Below are 24,422 nucleotides of genomic sequence, written 5' to 3'. Positions count from 1 at the left end.
AGATTCTCAGTGCTGTGCTTTAACCCGCTGCGCCACCAGGGAGGGCCATCATGTTCATTTTTAAACTCATGAACAGTCTTGTTTCAACTACCTTACCTCATTTTTTTTTCGGAAGTAAACCACACATTATTCAGCTGTAATTGCTTCAGTTATATATATCTAAAAGATATGTTTTAATTTAAAATTATTATTCAAAATACTGTTCTGAGAGCTAAACAGTTTCCCCAAATATCTTTTAATTATTTGGACATGTAAGATTTCAAATATGACCATTTAAAAAAAAAAAATTCAACAGTATTTTACAATATTGTAATCGGCCTTATTTCTTTCTTAAATTTCTTTCAAGCTACTAGTGCCTATTCACATGCTTTTTTTCCTTTATAGATTATTTTATAGAAGAAAATGGATAATTAATCCTGGTGGTTTTTCCATATCTACATTTAAAATTTTGCTGATTGCATGTTCCTTATCACCTTTATATTTCCTGTGATTTGATAGAGCAAGAAAAGATTGATTAGAATTGTGTGTGTGTGTGTGTGTGTATGTACTTCTGTTTGCATCTCAGGAATATTTATTGGTGTTATGCACTTCCAGAGGAAGCATGTGATGTCTGCTTGTCTGTTTCATACTTGTAAGAATACCTATGTGTTGACTGAAAGTCAAAATGTAAATGCATGCATTGGTTTGGTAACTTGTGGTTGGTTACTTTAGATTCTGCCAGTAGGAAGGCTTTTCTGAGACAATGGCTTTAAAAAAAATCTGATACTGACATTGTAATAAAGCAACATAATATACAAAGACTTGGGGGTCAGAGTATTCTAGGCAGATGACACAGCTGATGTATAGAGGCTTGGTGTGATCTCAGCAGAAATTAAGAGTTGGAGTGTGTGAGTTGAATCCGGAGGTGGGCTGGGGCCAGATATTTTTAGGCTTTCAAGCAAGGACAAGAGATTTGGACTTTTTACTAAGTTTAATGGTAAGCTTGTTTTTAAAATTTGAGGTACTCTAGGAAGGGGTTTTAAGCTGGAGAGTGGTAATATATGATTTTTTAATTTAAAAGATGTTTTATCCATTGATTATAGAGACCACCAGCATAAGCAGGTAAACCAATTACAAAGCTGTTTAACTTAAGCATGTGGGAGTATGGCTTGGAGAAAATCATTAGTAATGTGGTTGGAGAGGAGTGTGTGCATTTGAGATAAATTTTGGAAGTAGAACCAACAGAATTTGTTGCAAGATGAGATGTAGGGAGAGAAAGAATAAACAATCAAGAATGACACCTGCAGTTTGGTGTAAGGAGTTGTGTGGGTGTGTAATAGTTTCCTGAGATGGAAAAGACTGATGGGGGAGGGAAGCACACTTAGGGAGCAATTTTATGAGTTGTATGCTGGTCTTGTAAATTTGAGACAATTTTTAATATCCCAGTATAGGTTCAGATAGGCCATGTTGTATGAGCCATGGAGTTCTGGGGTTAATACATGGCTTGTAACAGTGATTTGGAAGTCATTGGCATGAGATGTCAGTTAAAATTCTGGGTCATTAAGAAACAAGGTTTTCTGAACAACTAGGAGTCCTCAAAATGAGAAAAAATGATGGGAAGTTTTACCCTGTCTCTGAAAGCCAGCTCACTCTTCAGCTTATGTTTATGGAGCTGAACACATTCTTACGTTATTTCAGAGGATATTTTGGAGTTTTACAGGTGTCTGTTATTAAATTCAGCTTTTTATATTACTGTACTTAGGAGGGGCGAGAGGGTGGAAACATGAAATATTACTGTCTTTATGTGTAGCATTTTATCTCTGTTCAGGTCAAAGACACTGCTTTTGAAATTGCTCTTAATTTTAAAAGTTTATTCTTGCCAAGAACTCTAATGGTGGGAAGATACAAGCTATGTGTTGGCTTAAGAAAATCTTGCCAACATGAGAGATTAGTAGAGTTCTGATTTATGATTTGGCTATTAAAGAATGCTGCTTCAAGTTATGGTGCAGTAAAACTTGTATTGTAAAACAAGTTGGCTGGGTCACAGGGTAACCTCTTTTCATTTTCTTGGCTTTTTATTTGTTTCCTCCCTCCCTCTCACTTTCCTGCCTTCTGCCTCCTTTTCTTTGCAATCATATTTTCTGCAGTATCTTGCATATTTGAGACATTATATAATTTAAGAAAAAATCACTCAATTTTCTTTATAGGAAGGTAAATCTTTTTTTAAAGATTTATTTATGCATACAGAAGTGGGGTACAGGTCAGAGGTTCAGGGGTGATGAGAGGACTCACCAGAGGCAGAGTGGGGAACAGAATAGGCAGATTGACTGAAATTCACTGCTGAGGGGAGCAGTGGGTGAGACAGGAGAGGTCTGTTGCATTATGTGGGTCACCTCCCTGGCCGGGGATGGAACTTGTGCTGAAGTAGTGCTAGCTTCATAGTGCTGCGCTTTAACTGGTTGGACCACCAGGAGGGGCCCGATAAGTACTCTCATTAAACAGTGTAACTCTCTGGTGGTTATCTTTGAGTTTGACAAACTATTAGCATGAACAGGAAATATTCAATAGATAAGTCCTGTCTATAGCCGACGCAAGACAATGATAGTTTCTTTCAAACAAGATTGCCATTTTACTGCTTTATCCCTACATTCAACCAATATTTGAGAGCTCTCTCCAGGTTCCATACGTTGGTAAAACACTGGAGATTTGATATGGATATGTTGTTTGGGAAATGGATGTCATATTGAACAAGGCAGTCTACAGTGACCTATTTTGAGGGATTTTTCTTTTAAAATTCTTAGGGAAATTTCATTAACCACAATTTAGTTTGTCTTATTTAAAGGGTAAATTATAATGTTGAAAATAACAGTTGTGTTCTAACACAGGCCCACATGGTAATGATTAATTTGATTCTTGTAGACCTAGGGAAGAAGTAGCGTGGTATCAAGTGCCTGAGCCATTGAGGATTGGATCATGTGTTTTTTTATTTTTTAAATCCTTAGTTTTTTTCACAGCTGCCATGCCATAAATTCTAGGGAGTGGGTTCCAGCCGCTCATAATTCTTCCATGAGCTCTCACAGTCTGCTTCTCTTGGTGGAGCAGGCTAGTGCTTCAGCTAGTGCTTCATACCTTTCTCTTTGGCTCCCTTTTTCCCCTCATCATTCTCTTTCACGCATATCAGGAAGCTGTCTTGGCTGTTAGAGTGCTTATTATTTTCAATGTGAACATTAATTCTCTTGGCAAAAATTTTGCCCTTGTTTGTTTACAACACTGCTCATTGCATGCTGGGTAACATCATAGACTCTTCTAGTGTTGCCTTGGTAACGTGTAGGCATTCCATTTTGAACCCCTCCCCTTGATGTCCACAGGATCACCTCTCTTGTGGATTTGCATGCATGTGGACAAAGAAACAGCCCCATGTCTTCTAAAAAGTCCAGAGAACGCACTGCAGGGGCCTCTCCCCTTCCCCTCCATGTTGGTCATTTTGGCAACGTACTGGAGATGGCCTAAAGGACCACGTGTTTTTTAAATCCAGTTCTCATTTTCTAGTAAGTTAATGTAGTGTCTTTGTAAAAAGAAATAGGAAAAGGGATGTTTGTATAACAATATTATTTGGTACAGTTTTAATTTTATATATTTATATAAGAAAGATATGGAAGGATACATATATTGTTGACAGAATTCTTTTTGGGAGAAGAGAAAGGAAAGATGTATTAATTTTACTTTTTCATATTTCTGTATTGTGTGAATTAACTACAGTGATTTTGTAAATCAAAAGAAAATGATGTGTAGAGAAGGGATGCTTTTCTATTCACTATGGTTAAATTATGTAATGTTTGCAAAGTTAGCTAATTAAAGTTGGAATTTTCTAAATTGAAGGGGTCTTAACATATAATAAATCCTTTGCTAAAACATTTGATGAGAGCTAGACTATAACAAGCCATGATAACCTCAAACGTCTTTGAAAATTGACACTTAAAAGTAAATATATTATGGTAAGTATATTTTTGAGAGCATAGCTACTTCGTTAGGGAACTCGCTAGCAACTAGAAGAGAGATCATACTCAGGCTTTAGTGGAGACAGGATTTGGGTTTAAAGGATGGAAGACCGGGCCTTTTTACTTTAGGAAAAATTTACCCACTGACAGAGGGTACTTGGAAGCTTATTCCTCATATATACTTGTAGTAAAAAACGTAAAAGCTTTGATTCCACCTACAAAATGTTAGGCTGAAGAGGTTCAGATCATTCTCTGTTCTAAACACAACTAAAGAGGAAACATGACCTGGAAAAGTAAACTGAAAAGAAGATCTGGAGGTGTACTGACAGAGACATAGGATTTTTCTGACAGCTTTGCATTGAGGTTTGGAACTTAGTATGGGCGAGGTGCAGAGGTGAAGGATGTTAGTATGTTGCCAGGTGGTGCAACAGGCTGGCCACACCATAGGTCCTGGCCAGTGAATAGGTTAGGCAAGTGAATATTACAAAGGAAATTTTTGGGAAAGGGAGTGGTACAGACTGGTGCACACACCTGTGGGACCAGGGAGATCAGTAGCCAGCAGGGGTGATAAGGGAAGGTTACTTCAGGCAAATCCCACCTGAAGGATCAGGTGAAGAGAAAAATGGCAGTGGGCCATACACAGCACTGTGTGGGGCTCAGTTACAGAGCGGGGCGACACCAGAGCAGAAGGGAGAGTCCTGTGGCCATATCTGCACAAAGGTCCAATTGAGTGACCCTCAGCACCTGGTGGTCTGGGCCGGTCACTAGGTGTCAACAACAGCCATCATTACTAAGCAAACCTGGACACACCCAAATGATCTTTCACCCCCTGCCACACAACAAAAAACACTTGGGTTTCTGGCTCTTGCTCTCCGTGTACCACATCCCAGAGAGGAGCAGCAGAGAGGCAGGACAGGGAGTTAGAATTCTTGAAGCATGAAAAAGAGTTTGCTTGGAAAGAGAGAAGAGAAGGTAGAGGTGATCTGCTTGGAATTGCCCTCCCTACTGGCTGGGGCTGAGACTGAGTCTTGAGCCCCAGCTTCACCTTCCATCCGCACCTGCCACCAACATAAATAAAGACGAGAAACAAACAAAACTAAATCCACATACTCCAACCCCCCAAAAGCAAGTAAGGCAACACACAGGCCTAGGAAGAAAGGAACATCTGAACGTAAGGTGAAAAAGTAGAAGAAGAATCGAAATCCAGAGACATCAATAAAGGAAAGAGAAGCCCGGACAGTCAACTTAGATCAGCATTTTCACGTGCTAAATGAGGTAGTTCTAAGGGCAGTGCAGTGCTGAGACAAGTAAAGGACATTCGGGGATCCAGGAACAAAAAAGAGCTCTTTGCTAAGGAGATGGAAGATACTAAAAGAACACAGAAAGAATCTCTGAATGAAATGAGGACAAACATGGAAAGTATTTTAAATAGAAATAAGCTGTTAAGAGAGAATTTCAGAATAGAAGATGCAGATGTACATGTCACCCAGTTGGAAGAAGAGAGAGAGAAGATCTAGGAATCATGAAGAAACCCTATGTGAACTTTCAGACTCAACTGGAAGAAGAAACTTAAGGAAAATGGTTATTCCAGATGAGGAGGAGAGAGAGAGAAGGAAACAGAGACCCCACTCAAAGAGTTAATAGAACTCCTTGAACCTAAGGAAAGAAAGAACGGTGATGTGCAGGAAGCAGACAGGAAGCCCACATTTCTAAATGCAGAATGAGTCTCAGGCACAGCATTGTTAAATTATCAAAAGTCAAAGATAAAGAAAAAATATTAAAGGCTGTTAGATCCCCAGAAAGGTGATTTACAAGGGATCAGGCTGTTTTCAGATTTCAGAGCAGCCACTTCCCAACCCAGAACAGAGCTGGTGTGCTGTGCTCACAACACTTAAAAACAAAACTGCCAGCTAAGAATGTGCTGTCCTGCAAGATTATTCAACTATAAAGCTAAAACACAAACAAAAACTAATTTTACGACCACCTGACCTACTTTACAAGAAATTGTGAGAGTATTACAAGAAAACAAATGAAAACAGGAATACAGATTAGGAAGTATAAAGAAAAATAAGAAACAACATGAAACACTAAAGGTTTGAACCTGTGCAGTTAAATGATGAGTTGATACCATCTCAAAGACCTTTTTTTAGACCTAGAAAGTTTGGGCCCTCCCTGGTGGCACAACTGGTTAGGACGCAGCACTACAAGCTAGCCACGGCCGCCACTTCAGTGCAGGTTCAGTTCCAGAGGTGATCCACATGTTGCAACAGACCTCTACTGTGTCACCCACTGCTGTCCTCAGCAGTGCACTTCATTGATCTACCTGTTCTGCTCCCTGTTCTGTATCTGGTGAATCCTCTCACTGCCCCGTGCCTCGGGCCTGTACCCTAGTTCTGTATGCATAAATAAATAAATCTTAAAAAAAAAGACATAGAAAGTTTGATTCAATCATCATGGTAATCACAAAGCAAACTTCTAGAATAGAGACCTATAGAAGAAGAAACTTAGACAACCACCAGGATTTTGTTATGAGCATAGCTGCAGAAATCCTCAACAAAATGTTAGCAAACTGAATCCAGTAATCTATTAAGAGGCTCATCCACCACCATCAAGTAGATTTCATTCAAGGGATGCAGGTTTGGCTTAGCATCCACAAATCAACGAATGTCATTCACCAGCCCAAAAGAAAGGAAAATAAAAGTCACATCATTATTCAGTAGACTCCAGAAAAGCATCAGATAAAGTTTAACACCTTTTTATAAAAATTCTCAATAAAATGGAAGTAAGTAGAACTTATTCTTACATAATATACAACAAACACAAAGCTGGCATCATACTCGAAGGTGGAAAAACTGAAAACATTACCCCTTATGTCAGGAACAAGGCAAAAAAGTCCACTATCATCACTACTGTTCAACTTAGTATTGGAAGTCCTAGTCAGAGCAGTTAGGCAAGGGAAACAAACCAATTCAGTAGTATCTGTCAAGGTCACATAAATGCCCTGAAGATGTAAGAGTCCTAATATAAATTGGCTAGTGATATGCTTAGGATTCTGCAGAAGCAGACATAATGCTGTTCATAGCGTTGTATTTCCTGTGGTGTGTGTGTGTGTGTGTGTGTGTATAGGGCATGGTCTGCACATTCTGGAGTCTTATGGGAAAGGGGGAAGAATAGTTCTGATACATTCCTAAAATATACTGATATAGACTGGGACAGGTTAGGTATCCTCTTTAACTGTACTAATAAACTATTTGTAAATGAAATACTGTCTTTGTATTCTCTGCCTGGCAGTGCACCTTGAGAATACTGAGTGCACAGTAATCATTTGTTGTCAATACTATTGTACTGTTAGCTCTGTAGCTGTTTTCAGAGCTCAATCCTTGTAAAATGCATCTTGTAAAACAAATGTCTTAACATGACCTCACTCTTCCAAATGAAAGTAAGGAGTATTGCTGGTTATTCATGTGGTGTGTAGTAACACCTAGCCAGCATTAATACCAGTAAGGTATTAATAACTAATACCTTAGTTATTAAATAGTAGAAACATGCTGAATATCAAGAGTGCAATTTTATGTTAGACCAGAACACAGTTCTTTGGAGCAAATGCTACTGAAGTTCATGGGGAATCACAGAAGACCCCAAATAGCAAAACCAGGCTTGAAAAAGAGTGAGGAGAATGGAGGTGTTGTCACTTTTCCAGACTTCGAGCTATACTGTAAAGCCACAAAAATTAAAACACCCTAGTACTGAAACAAAAACTGACATATAGACCAGTGGAGTAGAATGGAGAGCCCCGAAACAAACCCACACATACACGAACAGTTAATCTATGACCAAGGGGCCAAAAACACATGACTGGAACAAGAATATTATCTTCAGTAAATGGTGTTGGGAGAACTGAACAACTGCATACAGAAGAATAGAACTAGACCACAGCCTCACACCATACAACAAAATCATCTCAAATGGATCAAAGACTTGGATATGTAGCCCTGAAACCATAAAATATGTAGAAGAAAACATAGGCAAAACGTTTCCTGACATAAGCTGTAATGATGCTTTGAGGGGATTTGTCCCCAATAGCAAGAAAGAGAAAAGAGAACATAAATAGCTGGAGCTACATCAAACTAAAAAGCTTCTGTACAGCGAAAGAAATGAATAACTAAAATGAAAAAAAACAACAACAAAAAACCAAAAAAAAAAAATACCCTATTGAATGGGGTAAAATATTCATGTACCATACTTCTGACATAGGATTGACATTAAAGATATACAAAGAACTCATAAAACTCTACAAAAAACAAATAACTCAATCAAAAAATGATCAAAAGAACTAAACAGACACCCCTCCAAAGACGACATTAGAATGGTCAACAGGCATATGAAAAAATGTTCACAATCACTTGTTATTCAAGAAATGTAAGTCAAGAACACAATGAAACTAGACCACCTCACTCCTGTGAGATTGTCCCTCATTGAAAAGACCAGGAATAAAGTCAAGACAAGCCATCAAGAGTTTAGGGTGTTGGATGAAGCGAAGCAATCAGAATAGCAAGGAGAGCATCAGAGAATGAGGCACAGGAGCCAAACTGAGTGAGGCCTTGGGGGTGCCCGAAGGTTGCTCACAGACAAACTTAGCGCAAATAAATGGCATTTCTGCCACAGTGAAAGCTTAGACTCTAAGCTGCTTAGGAAGTCACCCATCCTTCCTGCCACAAATGATTCTGCTGGCTAAAATCAGAGCTTTTATGTAAAAGTGCTTTGTTAACTATAAAACGTCATGCAAATGTATGGAAAAGTATTGTATAAAGATAGTAATGAACTGTGACACATATTCCTTGATTACATTGCCAAACCAGATTCTTCCCTTATCATTTCATGGTAATTATTACTGAATAAGATAGAGCCAAATATGTTCAAAAGCATTAGTGATGAATATAAGATCTTATCTTAAATTTTCTGCTTCAGTGAACTAACTTTTAAATATTAGAAATAAATTCCTTTGACTTAACTCTTACACATACGGTTGTTCATATAATTCATGTCATAACTGACATTTAAATTGAAGTAAGTTTATTTTAATGACTGACTTAACCTATCAGTAAATCACTTTCAGTTTTTTAATTTTCAATTTTTTTAAACATTGGGTAAGTTTGGAATAATTTTTCAACCTTGCTTTCTTAAAGATCTTTAAATTATGTCATACTTACTTTTTGTTTACCTGAAACTCAAACTCAGTTTAATGAAGTCTGTGAATCATTGGGCTAATAGAGAAGATTCTTATTTGTTGTAATGAAGTGACATTGCCTCTAGTTAATGTTCAGCAAACGTCATCTCAATTTAGTATACTAGGAATCTTTTGAACAGCCATCTGGAGCGGAGTGTTTTGCAGAACTCATCTGAGTTCTCAGCCAAGTCCCAGCTCTGCCATCTGTAGGGTCAGGGTCACTGCAGTGCTCATTTGTGGCTTTTTCATTTAAGATCATTTTACCCCTCTAGAGAGAGAGAGAGAGAGAGGAGAGAGAGAGAGAGAGTGTGTGTGTGTGTATGTTGTATAAGAGAGAGAGAGAGAGACACCAGAACAGAGAGAGAGAGAGAGGGAAGTGTGTGCTGTGGTATACATCTACTTATTACAGTTGTTCACTATTTAGTAACAGCATATCTAAAATATTCAAACAACTTGTCAAGAAAGTTTGATTTCGGATATTTGAAGAGTTTACAAAATCAAAGTATCACTTACTGTTAAGAAATTAAACATTTAGCATTATGTAATTTCCCAAATAGAGAATTTAGTTAACAAAATTTTGGGGACTTAATATGCCTGGGCTGTCAGGTAGAGTTCAAAAGAGTTAAAAGTCAGCATGTTTTACTGCAGTTGTAAAGAATAGGGGTTTCTATGGAGGTGAGTTAAATGCATGCATATATAGTAGTGTGTGAAGACATCTGTGTATATCCCCAGATTGATTTATTCGGCATGACTCTGTGTGTGTGCGGCTGTGTGCATGTGTGTGCGTAAACGTCATTGCCAGGAGATCTCCTTGAAGAATACATTTCTCTGTGCCTTTACAGAAAAGGTTTACCAACTATAATTCTAACGCTTATAACATGATACTCACCTTATTTTTCCAGTGAATAAATTATTCAGTAAAGTTTCATGGGTGTCAGCTATGCCTCCATTATTTAATGTGGGACTGTAATCCCTGGAGAATGAACCTATTGTTGCGCACGAGTGAATCTGAATGGGAAGTTGCATTATTGGTTCAAATACATTACTGTGCATGACAGTGCAGATTGTGACGGGCGGCTCAGGTGCCCAGCACCAGCACTGCCAGCGTGGAAAGGGCCTCGTCCCGGGAGCTCCAGTGCTTTGCCACTAACTATTCCTGTGAGCTCTAAAGCATTTTGTTATCTTTGTATTACTTTCTTCACTTGAAAATATGCATTGAATTGGGTTGGATGACCTCTAGAAGCCTTTCTAGCTCTGACACTCTTAGTCTGTGACATTTAAGTCAGTCTGTAATTGTCTCTCACTGTTGTGATGTTTCTCCAGGGTGTCACCTACTGTGGCGAGAGCTCAGCAAGCAGCCTTACCATGGCCAACGTGCCCTGGCATGAGGAAGTGGTGCGGTTTGTCCATGAGTTGGTGGATCTCATCCCTGACTATGAAATTGCTTGTGAACATGAACATTCCAATTGCCTGCTCATAGCCCACAAAAAGGTGAGAACTGACATAAGCATTCTTCTATCAGCTTGATCTTCCTGCTCCTTTATTCTCTTTACTTTGCCTCACCTTTTTATAGTGACCACTTGCTTGCTGTTCTTCTTAAAATCCATTATCGAGGGCCCTCCCTGGTGGCGCAGCGGGTTAAAGCACAGCACTGAGAATCTAAAGCCGCTTCCGAATGAGTTCGATTCCTGCCTGCCCTGGAGGTGACCACATGGTGTGGCAGACCTCTCCTGGCCCGCCCGCTGCTCCCTTCAGCAGTGTACTTCGTAGATCTGCCTGTTCTGTTCCCCACTCTGTCTCTGGTGAAGCCTCTCACCGCCCCTGAGCCTCTGGCCTGTACCCCAGTTCTGTATGCACAAATAAATAAATCTTTAAAAAAAAAAAAAATCCATTATCGAGAAAGCCCGGAATTCTGCCTGTTGGACTCAAACTCTTTTTCTGTGCAAAATTCCCTCATTTTTGGCTCTCACCTAAATCTTGAAGTGCTTTCTGGTTTGCAATTTTTAGAAAAATGCATGCCAAAAACAAAAACAAGACATCCGTGTAATAGCCTCTAGTCCTTTCCTGCCATGGCAAGGAAAAACTAAAATAGTAAACAACCCCCATATGAGTGCTTCTGATAGAGAAATACTGAGGTATTTATCAAATTTTAGATTACTTTGAATCTTGGCATCTGGAAAATGTTTCTGGGATTTTGGTTCATGATACTTTATTTATCCTCTTTCATTCTTTTATTAAACATAACACATACCTATTATAATGCCTAATAAAGAAAAAAATTGAGTATTAAATCTATCATTACACTCCTGGAATAAGCCTTGCCATCATGTTAATTTCTTAATTACATATTACTGAGTTCTGTTTGCTAATATTTTGTTAAAGATCTTTGCCTTTGTATTCTTAGACTGTAGTTTTTTTCATGCTATCTTTCTGTGGTTTTGGTACTAGCAGTACCAGTATGCCTCAGAAAATAGGTTAGGAAATGTTTCTTCCTCTTTTGTTTTCTGGGAGGTATAGAATTAGTGTTAATTCTTTTAAGAAATGATTAGTAGATTTCTTCAGTGAAACTGTCTGAGTTAGTTTAGAGGTGTCTTTAATAGTTATAAGGCTATTCAGATTATTTTAATTAGGTTAGTTTTCTTGTTGAGTTTTAATAGTTCTTGTATTTTGGTTACAATTCCTTTATCATTTGTGTTTGGCAAATATATTCTCCCCATCTCTCTATCTTTCTGAGATTTTTAATTTTAATGAAGTTTTAATGAATTTTCATGAAGTTCACCTTATTAGTTATTCTTTCACTGGCAAAGATCACACTGAATCTCCAGTCTCACCTAGATTTCCTGATTGTCTTCTAAAATTTTACAGTTTTATGTTTACATTTAAGATCCATTTTGAAAGAATGCAGTTGCAGTTCTTATATGTGGACATTGTTCTAATTGTTTGAGTACAATTTGTTGAAAAGATTGTCCTTTCTTTCCTTCACTCCTTTGTCAAAGATGTTGACTTTCCCCCTCATTCTGTTTCTGGCTTTTCTGTTCTGTCCTATTGGTCTACCTCCATTCTTTCACTATTATTGTATAGTCCAAACTTTGTAGATTTATTGTGAGTTTTGAAGTTTGGTCATGTCAGTTCTCAAACTTGTTCTTGTTCTTTACTATTGTGTTGCCTATTCTAGGTCTTTTACCTTTCTGTATAAACTTTAGAATAATTTTTGTTGATACCTACAAACTGACTTGCTAGGATTTGATTGGATTAAGTTAGGGGAAATTGACATCTTAACAGTATTGAATCTCCCAACTAATGAACATGGACTATCCCTTCATTTATTTAGATCTTCATCATTTTTTAAAATCAGAGTTTGTTGCTTCTCATGTATAGAATATGTGCAGTTTTTGATAGGTTTATACACAGATACTTCGTTTTTTTTTGATGCTGATGTGTTATTGTGCTTTAATTTCAAGTTCCATTTGTTCTTTGTTAGTACATAAGAAAGCAGTTAACTTAGGTATATTAATCTCATATTTTGCAACCTGGTTATAATCACTTAGTTCTAGGAGTTTTTTTGTTGTTGTTGTTATTGATTCTTTGAGATTTTATATATATAAATCATATCTATGCAAAAGACCAGTTTTATTTTGTCTCCTCAATCTCTGTATCTTTTATTTCCTTTTCTTGTCTTAACTGTGTTAGCGAGGACTCCCAGGACAGTGTTGACTAAGAATGGTGACAGGGAGTATCTTTGCCTTGTTTCTGGTCTTAGTGAAAAAACATCTAGTTTCTCACCAATAGGTATGGTAGTTCGTTTCCATTCCTAGTTTCTTGAGCATTTTCACAAATCAGTTTGGATTTTGTCAAATACTTTTTCTGCAATTATTGATGCAATCATATGATTTCTCTTCTTTGGCTTGTTGGTGTGATCGATTGATTTTTTTGAATGTTGAGCCATTTTGCGTGCCTGAAGTAAATCCTATGTGTTCATGGTGCATAATTGTTTTTAATATTTTGTTGAATTTAACTTGCTAAGTTTATTTTTCCATATGTATGTTTATATGACCTTACTGTTGTGTAGGTTGTATTGTTCTGCTTTTATCTTGTTTGATGTTAGGACAGTATTGACCTCCTACAATTAGTAAGAAGTATTCCCTCTGCTTCTGTTTTCAGGAGTAGATAGGTGGAAATTGATATTATTTCTTCCTTAAATGTTTGGTAGAATTTACAAATGAGCCAGTCTGGGACAAGGAACTAGAGAAATGTTAGGCCATACCTTATGTCTGTCCACTGTCAATCTTCCTGTTAGCTTCCCCTCCCCTTTTCCCCCTTGTCTCATTTTGCACTTTTATTTGCACATCACTGATGTATGGCTGTAGCCCCAGCGTAAGTGTCAACTCCATTTGGGTGAATCCCAAATGCCAAATTTTCAAGAGAAGACTCACCTACATGTAAGATCATATCATCTGTAAACAGAGGTAATGTTACTTCTTTCTTTCATCTTTGGATGCCTTTTATTTCCTTTTCCTGTCTAATTACAGAATGTTCTGTGTATGTCCATTGACTCTATTGTGTTGTGTTGTGTCAGGTTGTTTTATCTGTTATTGAGAATGGATGGTGAAGTCTCAACAGTTACTGTAGAACTATATTTCCAACCTTCATTTCTATCAATATGTTTATATATTTTGAGGATGTCTTATTGGTTGCCATTTGCATGGAATGCCTTTTTCCATCCTTTCATATTCAACCTGTTTATGTCTTTGGATAAAAAGTGGGCAACTTAAAGTTGTTTGCATCAGCTTCTTTTTTTTTTTATTGAAGAGTTTAATTCACTTGAATTTAAATTTATAATGAGAAGAATTGGATTTAACGTCATTTTGCTATTTGTTTTTATATACCTCATTGCTCTTTTTTCCCTCCTTACCTGCATTACTGTCTCCTCTTGTATTTAGTATTCTTTTTTTTTTTTTAAAGATTTATTTATTTATTCGTACAGAACTGGGGTACAGGCCAGAGATGTGGAGGGTGAGAGGATTCACCAGACAGAGTGGGGAGCAGAACAGGCAGATCGATGAAGTACACTGCTGAGGGGAGCAGCGGGCGGGTCAGGAGAGGTCTGCCGCGCCATGTGGATCTCCTCCTGGGCAGGCGGGGATTGAACTCATGCGGAAGTGGCTTAAGCTTCTTAGTGCAGTGTTTTAACCCGCTGCGCCACCAGGGAGGGCCAAGTTTTCTTTTTTTTCTGTAGTGAAACTTTTAAATTCCCTTCCCATTTCCTTTCTTTAACATTCTATAGCTTTTTCTTAGTAGGGGTTGCCTCTAACATCTTAAAGCTATACCAGTCTAATTGGAACTTACTCCTGCACCTGTGCAGTTACTTCATCCTTTCCCCCATGGGCTGTCACTGCTGGTTATATTAGTCTTTAATGTCTGTCTCCCAAAAGGGGCACAGAAAAGTAGGTAGAAGGAGGAGGTACTGGCTATTTATATCCCCCGGAGTCCCTTCAGCAAGAAGGCGGTGCAGCAGTGACTGCCTGCCCCCTGGTCTGCACTGTTCCTAGGAGCAGCACCAGAGATCAGGACGCTGACCCAGTGCTGGGAGGACAGGGTCTTAATTGTGTCATCCAGGCTTCCAGGAAAATGCTCATAGCTGCATATTGTGGGTGAGGAGAACAGGAAATGAAGAGCTGATGGTGATCTAGTCAGAAATTGACTAAATTTAACTGCACTTTACAATCCAACCCTTCCCCTGAAAGTTTCAAGTCCTCAGTAGACTTTGGAGTTTCAAAATAGTTACATCCAACAGATTCTGCCAGTATAATTTTTGTGTGAGAGGGTGGAAGTATTCTGATGCTTTCTACTCCACCATCTTGCAGAATCCTATACTCTTATATATTTTTAAGTTTATATGCTTAGTTTAATTCTAAAATTAGTCAACATTGCTATCCCCCTTCATCACAATCAAAGGGCTCCCTACTACTCTTTCCTGCAAATAATTCTTGTTTCAGTGAGCCCATAAAAATCCCACTTTCTTTGCTTCTTCATTCTGGTGGTTTCTACTGAGTGTGTTTCTTGCCAAAGTGAGTAGGTCACAGTCTTTTTACCCTTGAAAGATCTTGATTTTACTTTCATTTTTAAATGACAGAGTATAAGAATAGAAAACTCCTAAGCTGAAGTTTTTTCACCTGAAATTTTGAAGGTAGTATCTTGTTGACTTCCAGCATAACCTTTTTATTATCTTCTGGTGTCTTTTATCTTAGTGAGATAAGTTGCTGGTGACATAGCTTAGTTTTTGTGCCTGCCAAACTCAGGGACCAATAATATTTATTGATGACAGTATGTATGCATTAGTTATTCAATCCTTACAGAAATCTCTGGGTCATAAAAACTATGTTCTCATATTCCAAAGGAAGAAACTCAAGCTAAGAGACTACACTTGCGGTCCAAGAAAAAGTAGGGCACAGGTCGAATTCAGTCCCATATCTTTCAAAGAACATAGTCTATTTCAGACCACAGCATTATAGTGGTTCTCAAATGCTACAGCAAAGTCGGAAAAAGTAGGGAAGGAGAACTGTGTATTGGAAGCAGGGCACAGATTCCCCACCCCAACCACCAGGCAGCAGGTCTCCTAGACCATCAACTCTAGGAAAGTTTTCCCCAAATTTGAGATCGTCTGAGTAATTGTGCACTGATCACAGCAGCCTCCATCTTGGATAAATATGCTCCAGTCTGGAGAGGGAGGGAATGAAGAACTTATCCATCTCATCAGAATAAGAAAGGAAGTATGTTCTCCATTTAGGCTTTGTGCAGTGTTCTCTTCACAAAACCTACTAGCTGAATATTTTCCCTTCTGTGCTACATACAGAATTCACCTTTATCAGAGGCCTGATTGCTCCCAGTAATTACTTTCAGAGAAATGTCAGAAAGTTGACATTTTGGTGACACAGCTGAGAGGACGTAGCTCTTCAACAAAATTGGAGATTAAGATAGGAAGTCCAAAATTGAGTCTCCAGATTAAAAAAAAATTATTGCATTTGTACATATCTAAAGTTCAATCCCATTGTAGTTTTGGCTCTCAAAATGGTTCCCATGGTAGTTGCTGTGTGTATGTTACTTACCATGAACTCAGAGAAAAGGTGGCCATCCTGCTGCATCCCCCGATCTCATGTCTGCTGCAGTGCTTAGAGTCTGTGTGATCTCTGCCTTCTGCACCCACAGAGCAGCAAAGCTGTGGCCGCTCTGACAGGCAACAACCAGATTCACAAGTCTGGGGAATTCTGGATGTGCTTCTCTGGCCCTCCTGTAATTCCAGAATCACATCTCTGTCAGACCACCCTGGGGTTTCTCTCTGCCTTTCCAGTTGGCATATACGTCTGAGTCTGAGGGGGTCTCTCCATCCTTCAGCCAGTCCTTCTCCAGTGGTCTGATTTCAAGTCAATTCTTCATCTACTAAAACACAAAAAGCAACATGTTTACCTACACCACTAGGAACTGATTAAGGTACAGGGCAAATATGTTTCATTGTGGCATTTTAATTTTTTAAAATGTTTTGCCTGAAGAAATGAAAAGCTGTGCAAGTGACATAGCCAGTGAAAGGCAGAGGAAGCTTTAGAGGTTTGTGTGTAAAGCTTCTGGTTCCTGTGCATTTGCCTTGGAGTAGACAAACCATCTTTTTCTGCTCTTGGTAGGAAATAATTAATAGGTAGCATGAGCATGATTCTCATTGTGCTCATTGCTTAGACTTTATACTGAAGAGAATAGAAGTACATAGGAATTTGGAATATAAAGATTATTACCTGTATCAGATTATTAACTTTTAGATCAGTTATACTTCTAAAAGTTTGACACTGTTTTCCTCCCCTGCTTTCTTTGCTTTTGTTGGTTATATGTCTTTTGCAAATGCCTTTGCCATAATTTTAGTGTGATTTGAAAAAGTAAATGTAAATACATGTATTTAATGTGCCGTCTTTTAAGCATTTAAAATAAGGAAGAATCTCTGTTATTCTGTTCAGTAAAGTTTTCTTCTGTGAAAGATGAGAAATAGTGAGAACAAGGCTCTTGGGAATGAGGGTGGGGGCACACGGGGGGGACAGCAGTTTGATTCTTTTGGATGTTGGGAGCCCACAGAACTGGCTCATCTGACCATCAAGGCCACCGACCCTTAGCAGCCTGCCTTTGTTAGTCAAGGCCATGCCTTACTGGGTATGATGTGTTTTTGAGATCATCTGTGACCTTTTGAGCTCATTTGTACTTCTTCATAGATTTGCCTTCTTTCTTACTGTTTGATTTGTGGAATTCTTGAAGCAGGGTTACCTCATGTCTCAGCATACCTAACCTCAAATTCTGTGATTTGGGGTTTCACTCCTGTGTTTATGCAGCTCTGTCTTTCAGTACAATTTTTGTCCCAATCCTACTAAATATCTTCCCTTTGTCCTCTCCCTTTTGCTTGACATGGTTTGATTTTTTTCTGAGGTATTATTCAATATATTGTTCTTAGGTTATCTTGAGAGGCAGCATATGTAATTCAGTTTTGTCTTAGGGGTCTGTTGGCTCAGTGTTAATTTAAGAGTAACCTGTTGCAGAGTGAGTGTTTTTATGACCTCGCAGTGCTTATGTGGAAGTCCTAACTTCCCCCATGTGACTATTTCAGAGGTCTCTAAGGAAGTAATTGAGGTTAATTAGGGTGATAAGGGTGAGGCCATGATCTGGTAGGATTGGGGTCCTTATAAAAAGAGACACAGAACTCACAATCCCACCCCTGAACTAAACATACCAAGAATAAACTTTGTAAATAAAAAGTGAGAAGGTGACTATTTGCTGGAATCTTCATCTTAGGCTTCCAGCCTTTCCAAAATGGTGGGAGAATTAATTTCTGCTGTTTTAACTACCCAGTCTGTGGTATTTTGTTACAGCAACATAATCAAACTAATATGCCTACCTTGTGTTACAGCTGCTTGTCTTCTAAATTGTTTCCTTAGTCATTGGTGATGAGAAGGGTGGGTAGTAGGATTTTAGCTGACAGTTGTCATATCTGTGCAATCAGTTTCTTCCACTGTAAGCTAGGGTAGGGTTTCACAGTCAGAAGAGAACAGATTTTCCTCAAATTTCATTAAGAATTAGGAAATCAATTTAGTGAGCTGCAGCCTTAGTTTTTCAAATTGAAATGTATTGCCTGCCGTTTTGTGAAAACTGTTTTCAGGGTTTGTTTTATGGGGTGTGTATGTGTTCACATAGTAGATTGAAATATAAAATATATTTTGTACTGTAGATTGTAAAAGTGATTTTGCTTCCAGTACTCTAGTCCAAACTAGTCCTTTAGACTGTCTTAGAAATATCCATAGCAAGTGACTGTTGTTAGCGTTTGAGGGAGAAGGAAGGATTGTGGATGCTGAGGAGTTGGACTTCAGATGCTGGAATCTAAACCCAAGAATTATTTAGAGGAGAAGAGACTATGGCTATCTTTGTTACGCAGGAAACAAAACAGGGAGCCCTCAAGAGAAGAACACTTCTAGCAGGACAGACTCCTGGGGAGAGGGTATGATCCAGCACATCTTGCTCAGCACTCCCAAAGTGCTTTGTGCATACCCCTACACAATGCATCTGCCACGCTGTGTCAAAATTAACTTTTATTTTAGTTATTTATGCATACAAGAACTGAGGTGTAGGACAGAGGTGTGGGGTGAGAGGATTCACCAGACACAGAGTGGGGAGCAGGACAGACAGATCCACTCAAGTATTTATGTGACAGAATAAATTAAAAGAAATCCTGATGTATTCACAAAACCAGCTGCAGTCTTGGCAGGTTGGGATGGGGGCGATTACTACAGAAGCAATTATAATATGTGCTCATTGGACAAGTTCAGGGTATAGTGAGAACTCGCTGTCACTGTCAAAAGGAATTCTGAAGACTTTACAGAGCAAAAGGACGTTTTGTAAGGAGACCCGAGACAGAGTAGGTGTTAATCAGACAGAGGGAATAGCATGGGGGCACATGAGAAGAGGGTAGCTCATGAAGAGCCTGTAGGTGGAAATTTGATATTTTAACTTTATATATTCTAGATTATGGAATTCTATTCTGCTCTCAGCATCGTCACCTCAGGTGGCCTGCAGAAGTTGGAAGCAGCTAAAACTGGAATCAAAAGATCAGTCAGCTGGAAGTTGTTGCTGAGGCCCAGAATGGAGGCCCTGCATTTTAGGGCTGGGTCAGGGTGTTGCTGATAGAAATGCTGCTCCAGAAAAATCAGTGGGCCCTGGCCAGTTGGAGGGTGTGTGGAGCCAGGCAAGGAAGGTCACCCGTAACTGTAGTTTTGAGTCTCAGCACCTGGGCATGACAGTGATTTTTAATTTTTTTTATTATTTTTAAATAATAGTTTATTTTTACATCTTTTTGTGCATTTTTCCATCTCAGTTGCAATCCCCTTGGGTTTCCCATCACCCATTCACCCATGTGCCATCACCATAGTCCAATGCATTTCCCTCCCCCCACTGTTTTTGATCTCATTCCCCACTCCACCCCATAAAATGTCTCTGGTATATGGCTGTTCATCATTATCTTTATTTTCTCGTCTGTTCCGTTATATTCCTGCTATGAGGATTTTTTATTTTCAAATAATACAGAATGCTCAGGGGTAGTCAGTCTTGGGAGAGAAAATGATGGGTGAGATGTGCATTTTACATGTGAGTTGTAGAGTTCATGGAAGCGTTAAGGCACCTTGTTTTAAGAATGACCTTATTAGGAGAAAATTTCTCATAATTTATAGGTAGACTAAACTTTTCCATTTATTTGATATTTTTTCCCTTAGAAAACTTTGAGCATTCAGACTTCATTTAAATTCAGCATATTTTAATATTTTAAATCCAAGAACCTATATATTTATAATATTTTCCCCAGCTAAAACATGAAATTGGTTCATAAGCAAGATTTTTAAAAAGACTATGGCATAACAGAAAGATCTTATCTATTTACAAATACAGTGTCAGTGTATTATACATTTACACTAATGCCAAATAGAGGCTTTGAATTGAAAACCTTCACAAATCAATTAGTAGTTCCTTCAGAGCCTACTCAGCTTATTTTCTGTTTTCTTCATTTCTGGTCCTTACTCTACAGTGACTTTTGAGAAGCAATTTTCTTAAAAGAGTACAAATTGGATTATTCCTCTTTATTGAATTGAGATTCTTAACAAGGCATTCCACTAATGAGATATTGTATCCATGTTAGACTAAAAAGGTTAGCTTGAGTCATTTAGTTGGCATTTCAGAATTAGAAGCCATTGATTAAAGTTTCACTGATAATCCAAAGTTTAGTAATAAAAAGGATTTGATAGGTGCTGCTTGCACAGCCATGGAAATTCGTACCGTCTAGAAAGTGGCAACAACGGGAATTAGAATTCATTTGACCGTTAACACATGGTGATGCCAAAAACTTCAAGTAGCCCTGTTCAGTGTTACTGCTCAAGATAAACTCAGCTGACAATCCCAGAGGCGTCCTCTACTCAGTGTTTGGGTCTTCCAGGCCTGACATGTGCCCTCCTACGGAAATAGAAACTCTGCTTTGACCATAGTTCATTCTCCTTTGCTGTGGAACTATATCTGGAGCATGACAGAATTTTCTTTTACATGCTAGGAAGAAAAATAGCAGGCTCATTAAACATTTTTTGGTGTTAGGTTTTTTTAATGGATATTTTTACTTCTGATCTGACTACCTGTTTTCTTTTCAGTTTAAGATTGATAGGGAATGGTGGACATGGATTGATTATCACCGCTTCCAGAAGCTCATCCAGGACTATGAAGACAGTGGTGGATCAAAAACTTTCAGTGCAAAGGATTATATGGCCAAAACTCCTGCCTGGGCATTATTTGGTGCCAATGAAAGAGGCTTTGATCCCAAGGATACTAGATATCAGAGAAAGAGCAAATCAAAGGATATTTCCGGATGTTGAGGTTATCAGATTTTAGGCTGCTGAAGGACAAAAACTGATGGCCTCAGAAGATTCTTGTACTCTACTGTGAATTTTCCAAGGGCAGATTACACAAATTGTATTTCACATGGAAGAGACTGTAAGACAGAATTTGAGGACACAAATCACATCCCTAGTCCTGGGGAACATCACTTGTACTTTGAGGACTCAAAGTTCAGCATTTCTTTCTAGAACTCATTCCCTTTCCTGATTTTACTCCTGAGAGGAAAGTCCTTTGGGGAGGAGGTACATAACCATTAGTAGGAAATAACTGATAGATTTAAATTGTAAGGACTAAGACTCCGTAGGATGCTAACATGAGACTGTTACACTTAAGGAGTATCAGTTCCCCTTCCCCTTGTGGGCTCTGTACTACCTGAGCTAGGATTTGTACTACCCTGAGGTAAGTGTATTGTTCCATCCCTCTCTTATATATTCATATAAAACCTAAAAGTAGTTTAAATCGTCCTAATTCTTTATTTTTAAATACTGCATAGATTATTATGAATTTTTGCTTGATGTCAACCCTTTATGAAATAGACTTACATCTAAAACTCCAGTAGAGCTCATTCTGTTCCCACAGAATTGCCATAGAAAGTAATGTGCGGGCTGGATTAGATGTGAGATCCCATCCATCTAAAACACAACTATGTGAACCAATGTTAACTCAATTAAAAATGAAGAGTAATACATTTGAAAAAAGAAAAAATGTACATTGAGGGAATTAAAAAAGAAAAAAGCTCTTTTCATAAGAGGACTTGCCATATACTGTCACTGACAAGTTAGTCTCATGACCGCAACTTGAGCCAGTCCAGTCTGCCTCCTGTCCGTGGGGTCGGCCTGGAAGCCGTCCATCGCTGCGTGCACAAGGCTCTCCAGCCTCTCTCCCCTGCTTGCTGTGGAGCTACCTTATACAGTGTGTTCTTTGAAGCTTCAGTTTCTTCTAATCGAGAACATCATTAGATACTCAATAGTTTTTTTTTTTAAAGTATCATAGTTATTTTTTAAATTCCTTTATCCCAAAATGTTCATTAATAAAAAAATCTTTTTTAAAGTCACGAAACATGAATTTCTTTTGCGTGTTTATTTTAAAGATGTGTGTAGTCCTGTGATTGTAAGCCCTGTCAGACTCACCTTATATGTTAGCTGTTTTCTAACACCCTCTGTTCTCTGCTGAAGTAAAATTCATAATATATCTGTTGCACCTAGTTGAAAACTGGCATTGTATTCCTCAGTGATAGTCAAAGCACTGCTCTGTGGTGACATGGAGTGGGGCTTGTGATAAAGTATCACAGAAATCATGTTCTTTCTTGAATCTACCACATCTTCAAATTTATGTTCAGTCTTCTTTTCTTTTTGTTTTTGTTTTTGGCTTATGAGCCAGACAAGAGTCTGAGGCAGGATCTGACTGAAACTCAGATGCACTAGTGCTCGTTGAACAGAGATGGAAAAACACTTGAAAGCAGAATGAAGGCTTAAAAAAGCAGGAACTCATGCTAAGGAGCCTATGGACTGGCTTCTGTTTGTGACAGTTAACTGAGCATCTAGTTGCCAGAAAATACCTCCAGACTGCCATGAGGAATAAGGTAGGCGGGCAGAATAAAGGGCATTGTATCATCCCTCAATATCTTTTTCAACCAGATACCTTTGCTTTTATTTTTTGTTTTGAAGTTCAGCGTGGCTTAACTGGACAAAGATACCTACCTATAGAATGAGCCCTTCTGAATCCCTTATCTTTGGCCACATAGATAAGTAGTATTTCTTCTCCAGTTCTCTCCCAGAAATTGTTTGCTTTAAACTTAAAAAAGGGGGAAGCATATTAATCCCAGTTCTCCAAAAAATGTCAAGTGCCTAGGGAAAATACAATGGAATCTATGTGAAACAATTTCAGTTAGTTTGCTGAACAGTATTAAGTAGAAAAGAATGGGAAGTTTGAATGTTCTCAAAAGGTGAAGTTATTTTGGGAGCTTGAGCAAAAGATTCTAACAGCTCAAAAATGATCCAAACAGATACCAATAATTACAAAATTCTAGAAAAATAATTATTAAAGGAAAGTGTTTCATAAAGTTTTAAAATGTTATCTCGAATAATTAAAATAATTAGAAACAAGACACCTGCTTCCCAAAACAGCAGAGTAAAAGCGTAAGTGAACTCATTCTCTCTCTTAAAACAATGAAAATATGAGCAACGCAACTAAAATCGGTGCATATTTGAATTCTAACATTTAACTAAAGCTTCATAATGAACTGAAATGAATATTTATGAGAAGAAACTACTAAACCTAAATAAAATCAGCAGTTGACTTCTCATCACAAAACACGGAGGCCAGGAATCAGTGGATGGCATCTTCAAAGGCCTGAAAGAAGTCTCTCAACCTGAAATTCTCTATCTAGTTAAATCCTCCTCCAAAATTAAAGAGAAATTAAGACATTTCCTGATAAAAATCCAGAGTTCATCCCTAGCAGACTTGCCCCACAAGGGAACTCTAAAGGGGCCTTTCACACACTAATCAAAGTACTCTAGCTACAAACTCAAAGCTGCAGGAAATAAAAACCACTTTTTATTGAAACTGAGGCTATGTGGTTAGGTTGGTCTCAACCCCTAGAAGTACAAGACAAAAAAAAACCTTACTAATTCTCTCTCTGGGGTTTGTGCTTTCAGACACGTTTATCTGACACAATGGGCAAGTAGAAGCGGAAGACTTGAGCTCCAAGGCGGGCAGGAGACTGAGCATGTAGAGGTCAGAGGGCCGCCCACAGGCAGGAGTCTGCCCATGGGAATTATCTAAACTAAAGGCTCTTCATATTTCATGGATAACTACTCTGTGACTGGCAAATGAATTTCAACCAAGTCTATATTTCTTTTCCTCAAACCCACTCTTTAGCTCATCAAATTTAGTTCCTTTTTCTCAATCCTAGTTCCCCAAACCTGTATTATCTCATTTCTTTCTTAACCAGGGCGGTTGATCTGAGTTTATTATACATCTCCTTGCCAGAAGGTTTGTAAAAGCTAATTTATCAAATCCCCAACATCCTTGATCTGTGCACATTGGAGAGAGGTCCCCATTGCTAGATAACGATATAAATGTATTTTTGTTGTATTTCCCCTTTTTTGTGTTTTTCTCTTTCACTGATGTCACATTGGTTTACAACACAGTATATGGTTTTGTGGTGCAGGTTCACCCCCTTCTGTGTGTGTTGCCACAGTGCGCCCTCCACCAGAGTTCCCATAGTCCTTCACCGTGGTATATTGTGACTCCCCATTTTGCTC

General features: G+C 38.4%; 1 protein-coding gene across 3 annotated transcripts in view; it reads left to right on the top strand.

The window, feature by feature from the left end:
• Nucleotides 1-22,166, top strand: part of LOC101630908 (S-adenosyl-L-methionine-dependent tRNA 4-demethylwyosine synthase) — a 115,025-nt gene extending 92,859 nt beyond the window's left edge. For 2 of the 3 annotated variants that reach the window (XM_012729270.1, XM_012729269.1), the window contains exons 15-16: nt 10,528-10,695; nt 20,913-22,166. In XM_012729270.1, the coding sequence (XP_012584724.1) occupies nt 10,528-10,695; nt 20,913-21,134 (390 nt within the window). In that variant the 3' untranslated portion in view covers nt 21,135-22,166. Of the gene's footprint in view, nt 1-3,347; nt 3,430-10,527; nt 10,696-20,912 lie in introns of those variants that run through there. The other variant, XM_012729271.1, reaches the window with a different exon arrangement.
• The last annotated feature ends 2,256 nt before the right edge of the window (nt 22,167-24,422 follow it).

This window comes from Condylura cristata, unplaced genomic scaffold (genome assembly GCF_000260355.1).
Source record: "Condylura cristata isolate star-nosed mole 26May11 unplaced genomic scaffold, ConCri1.0 scaffold00024, whole genome shotgun sequence".
NCBI classification, from domain to species: Eukaryota; Metazoa; Chordata; class Mammalia; order Eulipotyphla; family Talpidae; genus Condylura; species Condylura cristata.
Note: the sequence above shows the minus strand (reverse complement) of the source record. Positions and strands in the feature narration are given on the sequence as shown.